At 36.8% G+C, this 19570-nt stretch overlaps 3 protein-coding genes across 3 annotated transcripts in view; all 3 read left to right on the plus strand.

Annotated features, from left to right (window-relative positions):
- The first annotated feature begins 3037 nt into the window (after positions 1-3037).
- Positions 3038-8649, plus strand: LOC107665230 (bile salt-activated lipase-like). Its single transcript, XM_016456014.1, has 11 exons — positions 3038-3138; positions 3414-3561; positions 3673-3792; positions 4101-4298; positions 5757-5887; positions 6103-6210; positions 6532-6646; positions 6914-7100; positions 7626-7829; positions 7903-8100; positions 8373-8649. The coding sequence occupies exons 1-11, from the start codon at positions 3070-3072 to the stop codon at positions 8554-8556; spliced, it is 1662 nt and encodes a 553-aa protein (XP_016311500.1). The 5' UTR covers positions 3038-3069; the 3' UTR covers positions 8557-8649.
- An 802-nt stretch (positions 8650-9451) lies between these two features.
- Positions 9452-18753, plus strand: LOC107665231 (cholesterol 7-desaturase-like). Its single transcript, XM_016456015.1, has 7 exons — positions 9452-10207; positions 13872-14060; positions 14742-14920; positions 15478-15603; positions 16528-16647; positions 17830-18006; positions 18501-18753. Exons 1-7 carry the CDS (start codon positions 9781-9783, stop codon positions 18660-18662), a joined length of 1380 nt encoding a protein of 459 aa, XP_016311501.1. The 5' UTR covers positions 9452-9780; the 3' UTR covers positions 18663-18753.
- Positions 13869-19570, plus strand: part of LOC107665218 (glutamate receptor ionotropic, NMDA 1-like) — a 37841-nt gene continuing 32139 nt past the window's right edge. Inside the window, exon 1 of the mRNA XM_016456000.1 lies at positions 13869-13879. The gene's annotated coding sequence lies outside the window, so the exon portion shown is untranslated. The remainder of the gene's footprint in view (positions 13880-19570) is intronic.

A 19570-nucleotide genomic window follows, 5' to 3' on the forward strand; every position in this document is an offset into this window, starting at 1 on the left:
GGCATAGAGGACCTACAATAATGTACAGTATTTGAAAAATAATGTGTTTTTTGAACATTAAAGCATGTCAACATATCCTGATACACGAAATAATGCTCTGTAAAAAAGCATCATATGACCCCTTTAACAGTTCTGTCTAATACGGATAGAAGTTTGTCTAATAATCCGATAGAACTGTTAAACAAAGGATTTAAAATGTATACAAAAAGTATTATAACGATTGCTTTTATATTATTAGTAATAGAAAGGCAAACATTATAATACGTTCTCGTTTGCCGTCAGCATTCAGCAAATACGCATTTACATTATATAAACAAATCTTTGAATGGCTAATGAAAATTTAATTTCACAAACCTTGCAAACTTAGTTGAATCCAGTTGTGAGATCTTGTGAACTGTGCATGTGACCTGCATGATCGCGTGTGCTCTGCGTGACTTTTGGTCCGTGCAAAATTGAATGCTTTAAACATTAAATTCGTGATTATGCTGAGCTTTGCCCACTGTCATATTCATGTCATTTTCACTGTGTGCTGTATGTAAAATGAGTGTTGGCTTTATTTGAAAAAATATTCCCAATGCACACAAACTTCCCAGAATACTGTGCTCTGTTGGTTACACTTCCTTTTTAATTATATTTTTATTAAATATTTATTTATTTGTGAAAAATACTTTGTCATCTAGTATAAGTATGTTTATTTTACAAATTTATTTTTTTAATGCATTTTCAAATTATTTAAAATTTCTTAAAATAAATGCAATTATATCGGCCATCGGCCACCCTGCTTTCCAAGATATTAGCATCGGCTGTCAAAAAAACAATATTAGTCCACTAATGAAAATCTGACTTTTCCAGGTTTTAAGTGCTATAATTAGGTCCCCAGTGCATCTACCAACCAAGGAAACGTGAAAAAGATTAACCCAGTAACTTTCTTTTGGTAAGCCTTTTTCTGCAAGTGTCTGAGGCGCCGTCATTGTGTTTTCGCAAGCGACAACGGTGTACCAGCTCTAATCCCATGGCGAAAGTTTGAGCAAAACATGCTCAACTGTTCTGCCTTTGGCTGCACAGACGAGCACAGAACACTATTTAGAGTCCCCCAGCCTTAGAGGAGACAACAGAGCAGTGGATTTATTGATTAATTTACTGTATACTGCTGCTGCCACACAGATCTAAAATAAACATGCGATTTATTTGCCAGCTGTTTACCTTCACAGACATAACCGACTGTTTTTTGTAACTCGTGTGTTTTTAACGTAACCTTGTGTGTGAATGAGAACTTAGTTTAGTACTCGCATGCTGTGACAGCCGCTTTCTGTACGTGTGCTTCGGATGTGTGCGCTCAGAAAACCTTATATCAGAAGTTTAAACTCATACGGTTTAAAACGCATGATTTCAGCGCGATAAACATGATAATCAGAACCAAAACAGATGTTTTTAGCAGGTACGAGCTGTAATGGAGCAGCTTTGTTCTGCAAAAGGGGGCGGGGAGCAGCAGCTCATTTGCATTTAAAGACAGGCCCGAAAAACAGCGTGTTTCTGCTTCCACGCAAAATAGGCATTTTCAAATTGATATAATAAATGATCTGTGGAGTAGTGCTGCGCAGATGCAGATCTGAGACTGAAAGAGCTCTCCATTGACTGTTTTGGAGCCAGATTCAGGTCACTTCAAAAACAGAAACACTCATTTGCATCATGACTGAGATCAATAATTCAGCTGTTTTGTCACATATGCTACATCCTCATGTCTGTCATTGAACAGAGAAAAAGCTTATGGCCCAATCTTTTTACTAAAGGGGTGGATGCGAGGGTGATCACTACTTTCATATGCTGTTTAATTGTTTCAGCTCAACATGGTAAATGGTGCTAGTATCTCTAGTGTCATAAATTGATTAAATTTGATTACACACAGACACATAATGATAAACTGTATAGGCTCTATTGATGAGAGATAGATGGCTGGTGTGTGCCTCATACAGTCGATGAGCTCAGGAGTATCATCTCTGGAATGACCCAAAAACACGTCCGAGCCAACATGCCAGGTAAAACACAAAAAAGAATGCATTGTTTGCAGATTACATGAATAGATTGCAGATTACACGTAATTCCCATTTAGTTTGGTGCCTATAAAGGTTTTGTTATGCAAATGTTAATGTTAAAATGCAACTTTGATTACTGATAGAAATTAGTTTGACATGTTTTTTTTCCCCCTGTATGGATAATAAATGGTTTTGTCAAATGAACTAAGTGTGAGTAAATTCTTCAAGAAAGCACCTGACATACAATTATAAAAGTTATGACTGTGTTTATATATATTATGTATATAAGCGTTTATATATACACTACTGTTAAAAAGGGGTTCGTCATTTTTTTAAAGAAATTTTATTCAGCAAGGATGTATTAAATTGATCAGCAAAAACAGTGTCAAGACTTACATTGTTACAAAAGATATTTCAAATAAATGCTGTTCTTATGAACTTTCTATTCATCAAATAATCCTGAAAGATTGTATCAGTTTCCACAAAAATATTAACTGTTTACAACATTGATAATAATAAGAAAAGTTTCTTAAACAGAAAATCACCATATTAAATAATGAAATAATAAATAATATTTCACAACACGGCTGTTTTTACTGTATTTTTGATCCAATAAATGCAACCTTCTTTTATTATTTTATTTTATTATTTATTTCCTTTTTTTAAGACTCTAAGGTGAGTTTGTACAGAAACTGAATTTCAAAAATGAATCCAACAAATAAGTGTGACAACTAGTCATTTCGGCAGATGATACATTTGAGTTTCTTTAAAATGGCACAAATATTTTTGCCATTCATAAATATTTTTTCTGTAATGGAAAATGTGTGTCGTTGAGATGACCAATAATGTCTAATGAACACCACCACACAAATTTTCCATGAGAGTTTAACACAACTGCACATATGCTGTCCAGCAATTACAGGAACTGTGTACTTTAAAGATATGGTTTTGGAACACCTTGAATACGAGATATGATTTGGCCTGTTTATAAAAGCGACAGAACTCCCTTCAATGCCACACTTGCAGCAACTGTCTGATGATGATGGCGATGCTGGGAGTTTTCATCTCTGTCGCCCTCATTCTGGGCACAGCAAATGCAGCTTCTGTGAGTTGTCTGTATGTTTAACAGTTCATTATGTTTATGTAGTAAACTATATTACTAAATAACTCTATCACTTAAAATTATATCTATTTTAACTTTTAACACAAGGCCCCTAAGGAGATGATAATGGGGAAAAATGATGAAATAGAAGGAACAAATATTTTGCATTCTTCTGAGAAACTTTGCCTTCACTTGCAAATCTTTTCATACAATTTAGCTGAACATGGCTAAAATGCTAAATATGCTACACTGCAATTTCTACCAAAATTGCACTGCAGTTGGGAGCGGTGTACACCGAGGGAGGGATGGTACAGGGAAAGAAATATAGTGTTGGACTCTTCAGCTATATGGACGTGTTCAAGGGAATCCCCTTCGCCGCCCCACCTGGCAGATTAGAGAAGCCCGTTCCTCACCCAGGCTGGGACGGTGAGCATGCCTGTCTGTTGTGAAAGTATGTTTAGATGTTTTCAGGCACAGCTAGGGTCTAAAATATGTGAGTGTACTGACAGTGAACTCCTGCTGACTCTACCTGCACAGGTGTTCTGAAAGCCACTGACTACAGTAAGAGATGCATGCAGCTCAATCTTCTCGCTACTGATGTCGTGGGCAGTGAGGACTGTCTCTACCTGAACATCTGGGTCCCTCAGGGCATAAGTGGTAACGCAAACTTGTTCTAGTTCACAAGACAAAACAAAAAAAAAGTATGTTAAAGGGATAGTTCACTCAAAAATTACAATTCTGTCATCATATACTCACCCTTATGTCGTTCCAAATTTCTGAGGAATGCAAAAGAACATTTTTGTCCATACAATTAAAGTCAATTAGGTACAGTGTTGTTTTGACAGTGTTTGATAGGAGAATTTTGTAGTTTAATGCGTGAACTAGCCCTTTAAGGATCATTTATTTACAAATATTGTTTCAAATGAAAGAATTTGCCATCTGGCTTGACACCTTCCCCTTTGTAGTGTCTACCAATCTGCCTGTTATGGTGTTCATCTATGGTGGTGGCTTCCTGCTTGGTGGCGGTCAGGGTGCAAACTTCTTGAACAACTACCTGTATGATGGACAGGAGATCGCAGACAGAGGAAATGTCATCGTGGTGACATTCAACTACCGTGTCGGATCCCTCGGATTCCTCAGCAGCGGAGATGCTGATGCACCTGGTAAGAAACTGTGTAAAATATTTCATTTGAATAAAATTGCAAAATAATTAATGTGAAAGCATTTAAATAAAAATGTTCCTCATATTTTTGGCTTGCAAAACTTTATTTAAAATTTATTGCGTTCCCTTAAGAAACTTGAAATACACTTTTTCCTCCCACCTCTTATTATTTCCATCACACAAGTATTGAAAGAAAATGCAAAAGCATTGCAATACAAGTTTTCTTCCCTTCTCATTTTTTCCATAACCATGTTGCGTTAACCAAAATATGTTCTAAGAACATTTTGCAAATATTTCCATTATAAAAACGTTATTTATGAATGTTCTTTAAGCATTCAAAACATCCCGTTTTGAAATGTTTTTTAAAAAAAATCTTAGTTACGCGAACCTTAAGAGAACATTCCATTTTATAATTTTGCATTTTGAATGTCCTCTGAAGATTCTGAAACAAGTTTTAAAAATGGTTAACGTTTAAAAAACATTAGATGAACTTAACAGGAAATAACATTCAATGAATTATGTATAAATTCTGTTTTTGTGCTAACTTTTTGAGAAGGATTGGGTAATAAAACACGTGTGCCACGTGTAAAACGTGTGCGTCTCAACCTATGAAGACATGAACACGTGAACTTAAATCTCCAGAGCTGCTCTGAGAGTCACTTCACCAGCTTTACAATGTTTAATTTGTGAAAGAAAGGCTGTTAAATACACACTGAAACTGAAAGTAAAACTGCACAACGAACCGTCAAAATAAAAGTCCGGTTTAATTTAAATAAATTATGACAAAAATATTATATAATATACAGTAATATAATATAATATAATATAATATAATATAATATTGTTATTTTAAGGAATATCATACAACCAAGGTTTTTTTTTTTCATTAATTTATTGACAGTTCTGTTGTGCAGCAACTTGCTTGACAATAAAAATGCAGTCTTTTGTAGTAAATTGATTTCATTTGCTTACATTTTAAAAGAATGCTCAAACTGTTAAAGTTGTATTAATTCATTTCATTAGATGCCATATTTTTTTTATAAAATTTGTATTAAATCATAAAACACAAAATCCAGACAAAATAAAATGGAAAAAATAATTTAGGGGGAAAATGGATTTAATGGGTTCCTAATTAAAAGATATCTTACTCTGTGGAGTTTAATTGTGAACAATGCAAAGTACTTTCTTCCCCATTAATGGTAAAAGAATATTGTGATAATATTTTTGGTCATATCGCCCAGCCCTATACATAATTAAAGACCAGATAACATTGAATTAATGTTCTATTCACGTTATTGGAAAAACTTTTTTTTTTAATACCTTAGAGAGAACCTTGCCATCATGTTCCCTGTTAGCTCCAGTCAAACTTTTGGACCCCACTGTATACATGTATGTATATATGTATGGATTGATTGACTGTAGTATTTAAATGATGACCTGAGCATGTCCTGCTTGATAGGAAACTATGGCCTGTGGGATCAGCACGCCGCTATCTCCTGGGTACACAGAAACATCAGGAATTTTGGTGGCAATCCAGACAACATTACCATCTTTGGGGAGTCAGCAGGGGGAGCCAGCGTGAACTTCCAGGTGCTGCCTAAAACAACAACAAAACACTGGTTTATTTATTTTATTTTTGCTTGAATGCTTATGTATTACATTTTAATTGCTGAGTCTTTCAAATTTTCACTCTAAATCTAATGGCAACAGGTTTACAAAAGCGTTTGATTTATTAGTATGAAAGTCATGAGAGGTTCTCAGTAATATAGCTTCTCATTTCTGTGTGTGTGTCCCATCCTGCACAGATTCTTTCCCCTAAAAACAAGGGTCTGATCCGCAGAGCTATCTCACAGAGTGGTGTTGCTCTCTGTCCCTGGGCTGTCAACAGAAATCCACGACAGTATGCTGAGGAGGTGAGCTTCACTTTTACTCATTATAAAACAGACTTGGTACATTGCGTACAGTACTAGCATTTGATATACAGAGGTCGCAAAATCCTATGGGTTTATTTACTCTCATTCCCAGCCTTTTACAAAATACTTTAGTGTACACTTGCTAGTGTTTACTTAGTGAAGTCACCTGTTCTGTTTCACATACAGACTGATCTCTCAATGTTTTTGGTCAGTCAATAAATTAATGTATAGATATCACAACGTGGTTTACGTCTACAGTAATTACAAATACAATTATTTCTTTAAAACTATATGAGTATATTCTTTTTTGTGCACCTTTAGATTGCAAGGAAGGTAGGATGCCCCACTGATAGCGGGATGGTGGCTTGTCTGAGGAGGACAGATCCAAAGACTGTAACTCTTGCTGGGAGTGTGAACTTCAGTACATCTGCTTCTCGTAAGAAAATGGTGTATTTGTAGCCCTTTACATTAAATTAATTTACTCACTCTCATGTTCCAAACCTGCATGACTGGTCACTTTTTCCATGCAATTACAAAGAATGGGGAAGCCAGCATTTTGACTTCACAAGTCAGTGAAGAAGGTCACATGCGGGTGAATAAATGATGACAGAATTTCATTTACAATGATAGAAATACAATGTCTGCTAAAACCATAGTAAATGCAATGCAAAGTCAAAATACTAAATCTGACCATCTTTTTCAGATCCCATTGTACACAATCTGGCTCTGTCCCCCGTCATCGATGGTGACTTCCTCCCCGGCGAGCCTGAAACCCTTTTCGGGAATGCTGCTGACATTGACTACATCGCTGGAGTCAATGACATGGACGGCCACATCTTTGCCACCCTTGACATCCCCTCTATCAACAACGCACTTGTGTCCACCCCTGTGTAAGTGTGCGACATTAAAGAGTCACCTGGAATCATTCTGAGATTTTTTAAAGACCCTATAAAATCAGAAACAAGGTTGTATGCATTTTATGTCTGCTAGCTTTGAAGTAGCTATATGCTTGTGTACTATTAAAATGAAAAGTTTTAGCAGACCTATACAGACATTTTTTTTTTCTGGCCACAATGTATTTACACAATATACAGTATATTTTTTAAACATGCTTAATGTCTGTAAACAGTGCAGCTTTTTTCCAAAAAATCATACCAATTCCAAGCTTTTGAATGGTATTGTATGTATGAAAATATATGTTGTACTGCATGGGCATATATATATACACATATAAAAATTAAAATTTTTGTCTTCTGGAAAAACAGCAACATAAGCAATACGCCTTTCAACAAAGGGACTAACCAATATATTCTGTGCAGAAAACACCCGTCAAATCATTTCATGGTGCCTTTAATGGTCCAAACCTGGAAAAAAAAAAAACATGATTTCCAAAAACTGCTATTGATTTCTAACAGGGAGGATGTGAGGGCTCTCTCGATTGCCCTGTCTGAATCTAGAGGACCAGATGCTGGTATCACAACTTATGAGGAGTACACAGTCAATTGGGGTAGCAAACCTAGTGATAAGGTTGTTAAGAAAACGATTGTGGACATGGAGACGGACTACATCTTCCTGGTGCCAACCCAAGCGGCCCTGTACCTCCACTCTGACCATGCTAAGTAAGACTTCATCTTCTTATTTACTGACTTCTAAATGTAGAAACCTTAAAAACAACCTTTTCTTCCCCATTAGATCTGGACGAACCTACTCCTACCTGTTCTCTGAGCCCTCTCGCATGCCTATCTTCCCACTCTGGATGGGTGCCGATCACGCTGATGACCTTCAGTTTGTGTTTGGGAAGCCTTTCAGCACTCCTCTGGGCTACTTTCCTCGCCATCGTGACGTCGCCAAATACATGATTTCCTACTGGACCAATTTTGCTCAAACTGGGTATATAAACATTAAAATGCTTTACAATACTACAGTATTAAAATACTTCACCTTGTGTAGAAACAACTATACTCCACTATAATGTGTAGAAACAACTATAACACACACACACATAGAGAGAGAGAGAGAGAGAAAGAGAGAGTACTATGGTACTAGGCCTGTCTGTTTTTGTGCAATCCCATCTGGTGCCAGTCAGTTATTTTAGTATTGATATACTATTATAGTTTTTTTTTTTCCCATTTTCATTGTCTGTCTTCCTTTCTCCCTCACAGTGATCCTAGCAAAGGTGAGTCCAGTGTTCCTGTAAGCTGGCCTGAATTTGCCAGCAGTGGCCATCAGTACCTAAATATCAACAACAAGATGAACAGGGACAGCGTCAAGCAGATGTTGAGAACACGCTTGGTTTACTACTGGACTACCGTCTTTGCCAGCTTTCCTGCCGTCCAGAAGAGCTGAGCACTAGCAACCCGACTAGAGAATTGTGTAGCCATTTAGCAGTGAATATGATGCTAAGATTCATGCAATAAACAAAATATAAGATGATCAAAAGAAGCTGTCATATTTTCTGTATTAACTTGCCATTACATTAAAAGAATGCAATGCTGTTTTGTGCTCCAATAAGCTGAGAGAAAGTTTACTAACGATAACTTTTTTTTAACGAATTAACGTCATTTCTATGATTCTTATAAGCTCAGACCATTTAAATAAAGTTTCCACTACATTAATACTGCTATATAGCGATATTGTGGATAAATGTGGAGACTTTGGCATGGTCACATAACCCTAAACAATACAAGGGGCCCTGAACAAACTGCCCCTGGTGCTTTCGGTCCCCTTAAAGTTTAAATTTAGTCAGAACCTCACTGGAACAAAACATGGACATAGAATATATGTAATACATCTAAGGACAGCAATATGAGCTGATTTTGAACATCTAAAGTAAATAATGGAGCTGTAGACCCTAAAGAAGTGACAAATGCTTATGTGTTGGTGTATTACTGTGTGTATTATTAACCTTCATGACCCCTGGCATAGTTGGATTGAGGCGTGTGAACCAGGATCACGAAACCTAGACTGTCTCTATTAAGCGGGAGTGCTGACGGTTAAAGTCAATTTCTGATTTTATTGTTGTTTGTATTGTCATGTTGCAGTATTTTACTTAATAAAAAATATGTTTATTTTTATTTTATATGCTCTGTTGATGGTTGGTGGGATAGCATACTTTTTTTATCCCCACCAGGGATAAAAATAATTCAGCAGAGGCAGAGATACATAGACCAGAAGGGGGGAAATCCCCATCCCCCCCTACAAATCGCACCCTGTGTATATATATAATATATATATATATATATATTGTATGTTAACTGATAATCCAAATAAAAATTCTCCAATGCACTTTGTTCATGATGTAAAAGTGCAAGTCCAGTGTCGCACTGTACATTTATTGCTCTGAAATCTCACCTGCGTGTGGGCGTGGCCTTGTGAATGTCACTCACCCGCTGCGTCACGTATCCACGGCTCTCTTGAACGCTACGGACATATGTTGTGTGTGACCCCTAGGAAAAAAGCATAGCATGCATAAACAAACATTACAGCTTTCTGTCTGCATAGGAACTAAAATGAGAAGGAGGCTTATCGAGACTGATTGACCGTCATAGTGTATGTGACATCGCAGGTGTCATGGAGAATTCACGGGCATCACTGATGTTCAAGGCGGCCGCGGTGGCAGCGATCGGTCTCACCGCCACGTTCGTCATGCTCGTCCAAGATCCAGACACGCTGTTCGGAGGGGGATACCCAGAACTGTGGCGGAGAACCGGACTGGCAGGAGCCCCTACGCGAGCGGCAGCCTGCATATTCGCGGGCGTGTTCCTCTTAGCGATGGGCTGGTTGTACAGACTGTTATTCGCTCCTCTGGAGCTGCTCCGCGGTGTGGATGAGGTGGGGTACATCGCGGAGGACGGGCGCTCTCGTGCCCAGGCTGCCAACGAAGTGCGTCGGCGACGGAAGACCGGAGAATTACCGCCCGTTTATCCAAACGGCTGGTATCGGGTTTTAGACTCTCACATGCTGGAGAGAGGAGATGTGAAGAGTGTGACAGTGCTGGGTAAGTAACAACCGCCAAAAATGCTAAACAAAACTGCGCAGGTGAAGTAAAATCACGTCACTGGAAATGTCCCACAGTTTTATTTCTCATTTTTGCAGCAGAGTGTCATGGGATCCATCACTGATCAAATAAGAACACAGAAGCGATATAAGCAACGCGAGGAAGAACATCATAAAACCACACGGGACGTGTAAATGTTGGTTGACGTACTTATGCGTCACAGAGCGCAATGAAACGGAGCGCGTCTCCAGACGCGTTTTTACAAGTCGAATCTGGAAGTAGAGGGAACGCAAGTGTGTGCACAGCGTTCTTGTGTGAACGTCCCCTACGTTGCGCCCCATACAGTTTTTGGAACGCAGGACTGAATGCCTCCCCTTAGACACTTAACAGTTACAATTATTGAATCACAGACCGCCAGAGTTTCCCTATGAGACTCCGCACGTTTTCAGCAGTGTGTCTTCCTACTGTGCTGAGCAGATGCAGATTTGATACTGAAATAGATCTCCATTGACTGTTTTGGAGCCAGATGGGTTAAATTACAGGTCCCTTCAAGAACAGAAAGTCGTTTGCATCATGACATTCCCGGATTGAGATCAATAATGCAGATGTTTTGCCGCATATGTTACATCCCCATGTCTGTTACTGCACAAAGAGCTTATGGCCTTTTTTTTATTTGATTACACACATAATGATAAACTGTATATCTTGCATTAAATGCAAGTTACTTAGTCCATAAATACTTTTCTGGGCAGTTAAAGCAGTGTGAAATCAAGCGTAGCGTTAGTTCTGGCAGGTCAGGTTAGTCAAGCTCGCATCAGCTGACCTTCAGCTGATCCCCATAAGCATTCATATATAAGGTCCCTCAGTATTATCAGCAGTTTTGCATTGCTCAATAGCTAATTACCCTTCTCCATCCCCAACTCCTCCTCTGTCAGTCGGGATTCAGCCTTCTGATTCTCCTTGAATCAGAATAATTCTAAAATGTGTACATAAAATGATTGAACTTTAACAATATCTGCAATACATTTATGTTAGTTCTGTTCTGTTTACCCTGGGGGGTTATTTGACGATAGTGGTCCTGACAGAAATGCCTGTGTTTAATCTAAAACAATATTGTACAATTATTATACATGCAGCCTTTATAATAATAATAATAATAATTCATTACATTTACATAGCGCTTTTCTAGGCACTCAAAGCGCTTTACATTGTCAGGGGGTATCTACGTCTCATCCGAATGACGGATGAGAATGTCAGAAATGATGTCAGAAATCAAGAGACTACTTAAAGGGGTCATATGATGTTGCTAAAAAGAACATTATTTTATCTTCAGCGACCAACACGGATCAGCTTCAGGCATGATGAAGCAGATATCGTCCTCTTTTGGAAGGCCAAACAAAGTAGTTTCGCTTTCACAACGAATCACACAGCGCCTCACAACATGGTGGCGGCGGCAACAATACTACAGCGAGAATAAAAGTTACGCCTTCTTTCTTTGCGTGAACATTTGGGCGGCGTTATGCAAATCGTCCCACATCGTGACGTAGACATGTGGGGGCGTGTTAGAACGAGCCGTTTTAGGTAGGCGTGGTTGACTCTTAACTTTTATAAAGTCTCTCTTTGGATTTGAGACTTTAGTCTTTGCAACTTTACAGATCTTCTTTATGCACCAAGAGCTTGTAACACTCCAAAGAGAAAGGAAAAATTGAAATCGCATCATATGACCCCTTTAAAAAATATTTTTCACACTGCTGGACTATTTAAATGAGCTGTTAAAAAGAGAAAAAGTGATCACAAAGTTGAAAGCTTGGAGAAATTGTGACCAGCTCAGGACCTAAAATATGTCCTTTATGCATGTAAATATTAACTTTAAAAAAGGAGCTGATGTATGCAACCAAAAGAGTTTTTTTTGTCAATTGATTTATGCCACAACCTATGCTAACAGAATGCATACCATAAGTAATTATGACAAAATTAAAGTTAGAGGTTTCTGAGAACAGCATGAACTGATCTGGGTGATTTCTTACAGACAGTTGTTGCTTCACTATATATGCAGCTATATTAATATCTTGAATCAGTTTCTAGTGCAAATTCAGCAAAGTTATTGAGAATCTTCTGAGAGATGCTTGAGGCTCTTATTGATTTCAGATAGGGTTGCAGAAGAAGTGTCTGTGCAATATAATCATTCTCCATCATTTTTATTTGTGCATCACTCTGACAGACTATACCCTGATCAGGATTAAGCATTTGTGTACGTGCAGCCCTGTCATTGCAATGTCTTTGTCTTTTGTTACTGACTTTTTGTTATGTTTAAGTGCCTGTTGCTTAGCTGAGTTGCTGTGGGATGCCCTATCATGTTGCAAAGACCTTTTGGGTTTTCGATGAAAACCAAACAAAACACCTTTGTAGTTTTGTTATTGGGATACAAAGAAACACTGTTGTGCTTTTGCAGCCTGGAGACTGTTGAACCTGTGATGCTCTTTGATTTTAAACCTTAATATATTTTCAAAAGATTGCTTCTATATATACGGGTTTTAAAAGAAGGTCACTGTATATGTACAAGATGACCCATGTTTGCCAAATGTTCAAGACATCTGCTTGGTTAGATGCCATCTAAAAAGCAGCATCTTTAAGCAGTGAGATGGCTAAATGGAGTTTCCTTTAGTGAACTCAAAGGGCACAGCATTTAATTGCATGCAGTTACTGCTACAGCGTATTGATGTGCGCTTCATAAAACCTTAGTTAAATGGGCTATCGGCTAGATGCCTCATAGGAATCATATCAGATAACAGACATGATACCTGATATGCTTATGCAGCTTAAACACACTCCTCTCTTTCTCTATTTATACATTAAATTAACTGTATATGACCACTTCAGGGCTATTTCTTGTTGTTTGTACTTGCTGTGTAGAATGAATGACAAAGTATTTTCATAGATACTATTGCCATAATGTTTGTTGGATTCCACTGCCTTTTTCTTTGTGTGATTTTGTCATTTGAGTCTAGTAGCTTTTTTTTTTTTCAGGGGCACTGCACTGCAGGCAAATAAAACCCCTCAGGTCAGCATAACAGACAGTGAGTTTTTGGGTCCTGTAGCTGTAGACCCAAGGAGAGAGAGAGAATGAGTGTGCAAATCAGGATTTTACAGTCTTGCTACGCCTATTCCTGGTTATATAACATTATAAGCCTAATTATTAACTGACATACTTGACTGTTGGTTTTTAAGTAATTATTAACTTTTCCATTTGGATAATGATATAGGGTGAGACGTAATAGCAAAAATCTAAAACAGTGTCACACATGCTCACTGATGTTACGTAAAATGTAATTTATTCTCAGCTCTTATCTCATTTCTGCATATTAATTGAAAGTCAATTATTTTCAATACACTACATATAACTGCACTGCTAGTGAGAGTATGTGATCGGGGATTTGGGGCATAGGCAAGCAAGCCCAGGTCTTTTCTAAAAGGAAATGAATCCAAAATCCGTCTGATAGTTACCCAAATTAACCTGAGGGGTCCCTTGGTTTTTTTTTTTTTTTGTGAAAGACCAGTACTGCCCCCTTTAGGTTATTGTAACTAATTGCAGCATACTATTTTTACAGTTATTTTATTGGTAAAGCAAAATGAAAAATTGACATATATCTGTATTTTCCTCCAGGACAACAGGTGGCAGTGTTCCGTGGGCAGGATGGCAAGGCCTACGTGGTGGATGCTTACTGCCCCCACTTAGGCGCCAACCTGGCTGTGGGTGGGCGAGTCGTAGGGGGATGCATTGAATGCCCCTTCCATGGGTGGCAGTTCCGTGGGACTGATGGGAAATGTGTCAGGATTCCATATGCAGATAAAGGTGAGAGATCAGAGAAAAAAATGAGACATTTTCCTTCTAACAATATGTATGTACTGGCGTATTTGCTGTATTTGTTGCAGACAACTTATGTATAAGTTGCTTATGTATATGTGCATAAATGCAAATTATATGTATAAAATATACAGAGTACTCAATAGACATACACTACAGTTCAAAAGTTTAGTGTCGGAAAGATTTTAATGATTTTTAAAGGGTACATTAATTTCGATTAAAAATACTGAAAAAAATGCAATTTTGTGAAAATATTATTACAGTTTAAAATAACTGTTTTCCGTTTTACTATATTTTAAAATGTAATTCATTCCTGTGATGACAAAGCTGAATTTTCAGCATGATTACTCCAGTCTTCAGTGTCACATGATCCTTCAGAAATCATTCTAATATGCTGATTTGGCGATCATGAAACATTTTTTATTATTATCAAGTTGTGCTGCTTAATAGTTTGTGGAAACTGAGATACATTTTGTTCCGTATTCTTTGATGATTAGAACGTTCAAAAGAACAGCATTTATGTGAAATAAAAAATCTTTTGTAATATTATAAATGTCTTTACTGTCACTTTTGATCAGTTTAATGCATCATTGAAAGTATTCTTTTCTTTATACTGACGCCAAACTGTTAATTAGTGGTGTATATGTCTTTTTTTTTTTATGTTTTTAGTGCCTGAGTTTGCGAAGGTGCGGTGTTGGCCCAGCTGTGAGATCAACGGGCAGGTTCTGGTGTGGTTTCACTGTGACGGACTGGAGCCCAGCTGGAGAGTGCCAGAACAGAGCGAGATCACCCGCGGGGAATGGGTGTACCGCGGCCGTACCGAACATTTCATTAATGCACACATTGAGGTCAGACAGCATATATGTACTTCAGCTCATATGTGACCCTGGACCACAAAACCAGTCAGAAAGGTCAATTTTTCGAAATTGAGATTTATGCATCATCTGAAAGCTGAATAAATAAGCTTTCCGTTGATGTATGGTGTGTTAGGATAGGACAATATTTGGCCGAGATACAACTATTTGAAAATCTGGAATCTGAGGGTGCAAAAATATCTAAATATTGAGAAAATCGCCTTTAAAGTTGTCCAAATGAAGTTCTTAGCAATGCATATTTCTAATCAAAAGTTAAGTTTTAATATATTTACAGTAGGAAATTTACAAAATATCTCCATGGAACATGATCTTTACTTAATATCCTAATGATTTTTGGCATAAAAAAAAATCAATAATTTTGACCCAAACAATGTATTTTTGCCTATTGTTACAAATATAGCCCAGCGACTTAAGACTGGTTTTGTGCTCCAGGGTCACAAATGTGAGCGATATATTTTATATTTCTCAGTGAATATGATGTTTGTATCTAGCAGTCTTTAATTCACACATTCTGTTCTGTTTTTTCTCAGGAGATTCCAGAGAACGCAGCAGACATCGCACACTTGGCTCATTTGCACACTCCAGGTATCGTCAGTGGAGTTGATCTACGCTATACGAACAGCAAGACCTGGGAGTTTATACGGCATGACTGGAAGGTTTGATTCCTCACACAGACATTCATCCCAAGGAGAAATGTCAACAGCAGTGTTATTTTAGTCTCATTGACATACTAATATAGTTTTTGTTTATTTTTTTTATATTAGATTATATTTTATATTTTCATTTTTAATTTTAGATTTCAATTTTGTTATGGTTATCTTTTTTTTTACTTTCTATATAGATATAATAAATTTTATTTTTTTATAATTTTTTTTATTTTAGTACTTCCTATGCTATGCTTACATTGAGTCATAATTACCATAATTGACAACTTTTATTATACTCTGAACTGTTTACACTCACGGACTCATGGAAAATTATTGTTTTTATGGAAAAACTCAGAACACAGAAATCCAGTTAAGCCCTCATGAAATGTCTCGTTAACAAAAAACTCATACACGAAAATGAGAAATGTTGCCTTGGCAACTAGCTGAAATAAAATAGGGAACTAAAAGCTTCGGGGGGGGGGGTTTCAGCTGACGTTAATTTTAAGTAACGAACATGCGTTTTTTTATGGTTTTAATTTTAGTTTCAGTTAATGATAATAATCCTGGTCAACAGATTTTATGTCTTTATGTCACAGAAAACTAGGATACATGGTAGAATTAAAATGGACAACACTATCATAAAACCATAAAAATATAGCCGTATCTACTGTAAAAACATATCACTTCCTTGTGTGACTGTCTATGTGTGTTGAATTGGTACTTGGTTAAAGGAGCCTTATAACTACACTTTTGTTGCATTTTAGTTATATAATTCCATTTATATTGTTATTCAAGATTTATTTTATCAATAACTGTCTAAATTTACTTAAAAAAAAATATGAATATATAAATGACTTTTGTTATGATTTGCTTACCTTTTGCATGTGAAATAAGCAAATGTCCGCGTGGACTTAAGCATTTTTATTTTTCCAGGTGGAGTGGAAGCCTGAGCCTGAGCCGGACAAGCACTGCTCGCAGATGTTGGTGAAACACGCTCTCACAGTGTTCGGACGCCACTGGCCTCTTCTTGATTTGGACGTTGTGGCCAGACAGGTAATGACTGGTCCATCGGCTAGAGGGCGCGTGTGAGCCGTGCAGACTGAGAGAAACGCATGGAGCCTGACTGATTAGCAGAATGGAAATCAAGTCATGAATGATCTCTTGCACACAAAAGCGGTGTCTTGATCTCTGTGTTCTGAAGGTTGTTCGCTGTATTTTAAGCAGTTAGTCGAGTGCATACAGAGCATGCTTTTATGTAAATTAAATGTGTGTGTGTGTGTGTGTGTGTGTGTGTGTGTGTGTGTGTGTGTGTGTGTGTGTGTGTGTGTGCGCGCTCGAGTGTGTTGGATGCTGTAGGATGTGTCAGATTTATAAATGAGATGCTTTTCTTGTATGGTGAAGTATGACTGCAGTTTCTTTGCTTCAGGAATCAAATATTATGGGTAATTTATTTATATTCTGTGCTACAAAAAATATTTAGCTTTTCACAATTTTTTAATGAATTCATTAAAAAATGGCAACACTTTAAAATAAGGTTCAATTGTTTTTTCTTATTTTTAATGAATTCCTATCTAATTTATAATCAAAATGTATTTATGAATGTATTATTTATTTTAATTTATGATTTTATTGGTTAATTTATAGATATGCTATTTTTAATTGTTAATATTTGTTTGCTTATATCATATTAACTAATGGTAATTTATATGACCTGAAATATAAAAAATGCATTTTTAATATATTTAAAATGTATTCAATTCAATTCAATTTATTTTTAGTATATGTAAAAATTTCGTATTGTTTATTTGGTGCATTAACTAATGTTAACATATAGAGCCCTATAATGAAATATAGCCAGCTTTTCGTGTCTATGTAGCAGTCCAAGTCTCAATGTCATAATTTTCCCTCATGGTCAGTTGTGCAACATTTTTCTTTTTGTGTTGTCTGAAAAGGAACTGCCTTGTCGCCATAGTGACGGCGAATAATCCTGACAGTATGTGTGAAAACAATTGTAATTCAAGGCTGTGCTTGGATCTTCACTTGAAGTTAAAAAGTGTCTGTATATTTGAGAGTGGAAAGTGCTGTTGGCACGAGAGGCAGAATCTGAATTAGAGAAGATTTTGTTATGATTTTTGTGAAATAATCTATTTTATTTGGTCTCACACAGTAGAATGCAGCATAAATGACATTGATTTTACTCCCTGATGATATGAACTATATATTGCATGTTTGTAGGTGGGTCCAGGTGTGGTTTTCCTGCTTTTTGAACACAGTTTTCTGGGTCGGGGTGTGATCATGCACTGCGTTACCCCAGTCGAGCCATTACTGCAGTGTGTATCACACACCATCTTCTACCAGAGCACCATCCCTCCCCTGGTTCCCAAATTCATTCTTCGGGCAGAGTGCATTCAGGTAACGCATAAGTGAGGAATCAACAAAGCAGATTTGACATTTCAAATTTTACATTAATTGATAACTTTGTTACATGTTGCATCCATACACTACTGCTAAAAGTAGTCCTTTATGCTCATCAAGGCTGCATTTATTTGATCAAAAATACAGTAAAACCAGTAATTTTGTGAAATATTGTTACAATTTAAAATAACTTTTCTATTTGACTGTATTTTAAAATGTAATTTATTCCTGTGATGACAAAGCTGAATTTTCAGCATCATTACTTCAGTGTCACATGATCCTTCAGAAATTATTCTAATATGCTGATTTGCTGCTCAAGAAACATTTTTATTGTCTTATTACCAATGGACCCTTATGACTGGTTTTGTGGTCCAGGGTCACATATATATAGTTAATATCAATGTTTATTAAAAGGAAGCTGTTTTGTGTAGTTACAATAACCCTACCAAAGGATGCTTATGGGATCTTAACTTATGGTTTTGCTGTTACAGTTTGAACGAGATGTGATGATCTGGAACAACAAGACGTACATCTCCAAACCTATGCTTGTGAAAGAAGACTCGGCCATTCAGAAACACAGACGCTGGTTCAGTCAGTTCTACAGTGAGAACAGCCCGCGACTGCGCTACCAGCACGACACTCTGGACTTCTGAACATCAACTATGCTTCAGCCCATATGGGTTGCTTAAAGGCCAATACCAATATTTTTTTAACCGAAGCTGATATTTTGTTGGTATTTAAAAAAAAATCGAGCACCATCCCTCCCCTGGTTCCCAAATTCATTCTTCGGGCAGAGTGCATTCAGGTAACGCATAAGTGAGGAATCAACAAAGCAGATTTGACATTTCAAATTTTACATTAATTGATAACTTTGTTACATGTTGCATCCATACACTACTGCTAAAAGTAGTCCTTTATGCTCATCAAGGCTGCATTTATTTGATCAAAAATACAGTAAAACCAGTAATTTTGTGAAATATTGTTACAATTTAAAATAACTTTTCTATTTGACTGTATTTTAAAATGTAATTTATTCCTGTGATGACAAAGCTGAATTACATTTTTATTGTCTTATTACCAATGTTGAAAACAGTTGTGAAAACCATGATACGATATGTCTTTGATGAATAGAAACTATATATATATATATATATATATTAATTATGCAAAAATAAACAATGCATTTCTTGAGCCGTTCACTCTTTCAACAAACAACGTGCAAAGACAATAAAGCACATGCAAAATAAAAGTGCACTTGCATTTGGATATTACAAGTCCAAATCTGCATATTATTATTTTATTTTAGTTTTTAGTTTGTTTGGAAAAGTTTGTTCAAACAGTAGCATAAAAGTAGGTGACTTGTTTTCTATTCTATCTTAAGAGCGTTCTGTCCTTGTTGAAGTGCTTCAGACAATCATCTGTCAGTAAATAACAGTTGTGCATTTCTATCAATGTGCTGCTGAACTGATCGCAGAATTACACACTACAGCTACTGCAGTCTGGCTTCACTGCTGTAATTTGGATTTGACTGTCTGAGAGTCCTCTAAGCTTCAGCAAGCAA

This window comes from Sinocyclocheilus anshuiensis, unplaced genomic scaffold (genome assembly GCF_001515605.1).
Source record: "Sinocyclocheilus anshuiensis isolate Anshui unplaced genomic scaffold, SAMN03320099.WGS_v1.1 scaffold587, whole genome shotgun sequence".
In the NCBI taxonomy this organism is placed as follows: domain Eukaryota; kingdom Metazoa; phylum Chordata; class Actinopteri; order Cypriniformes; family Cyprinidae; genus Sinocyclocheilus; species Sinocyclocheilus anshuiensis.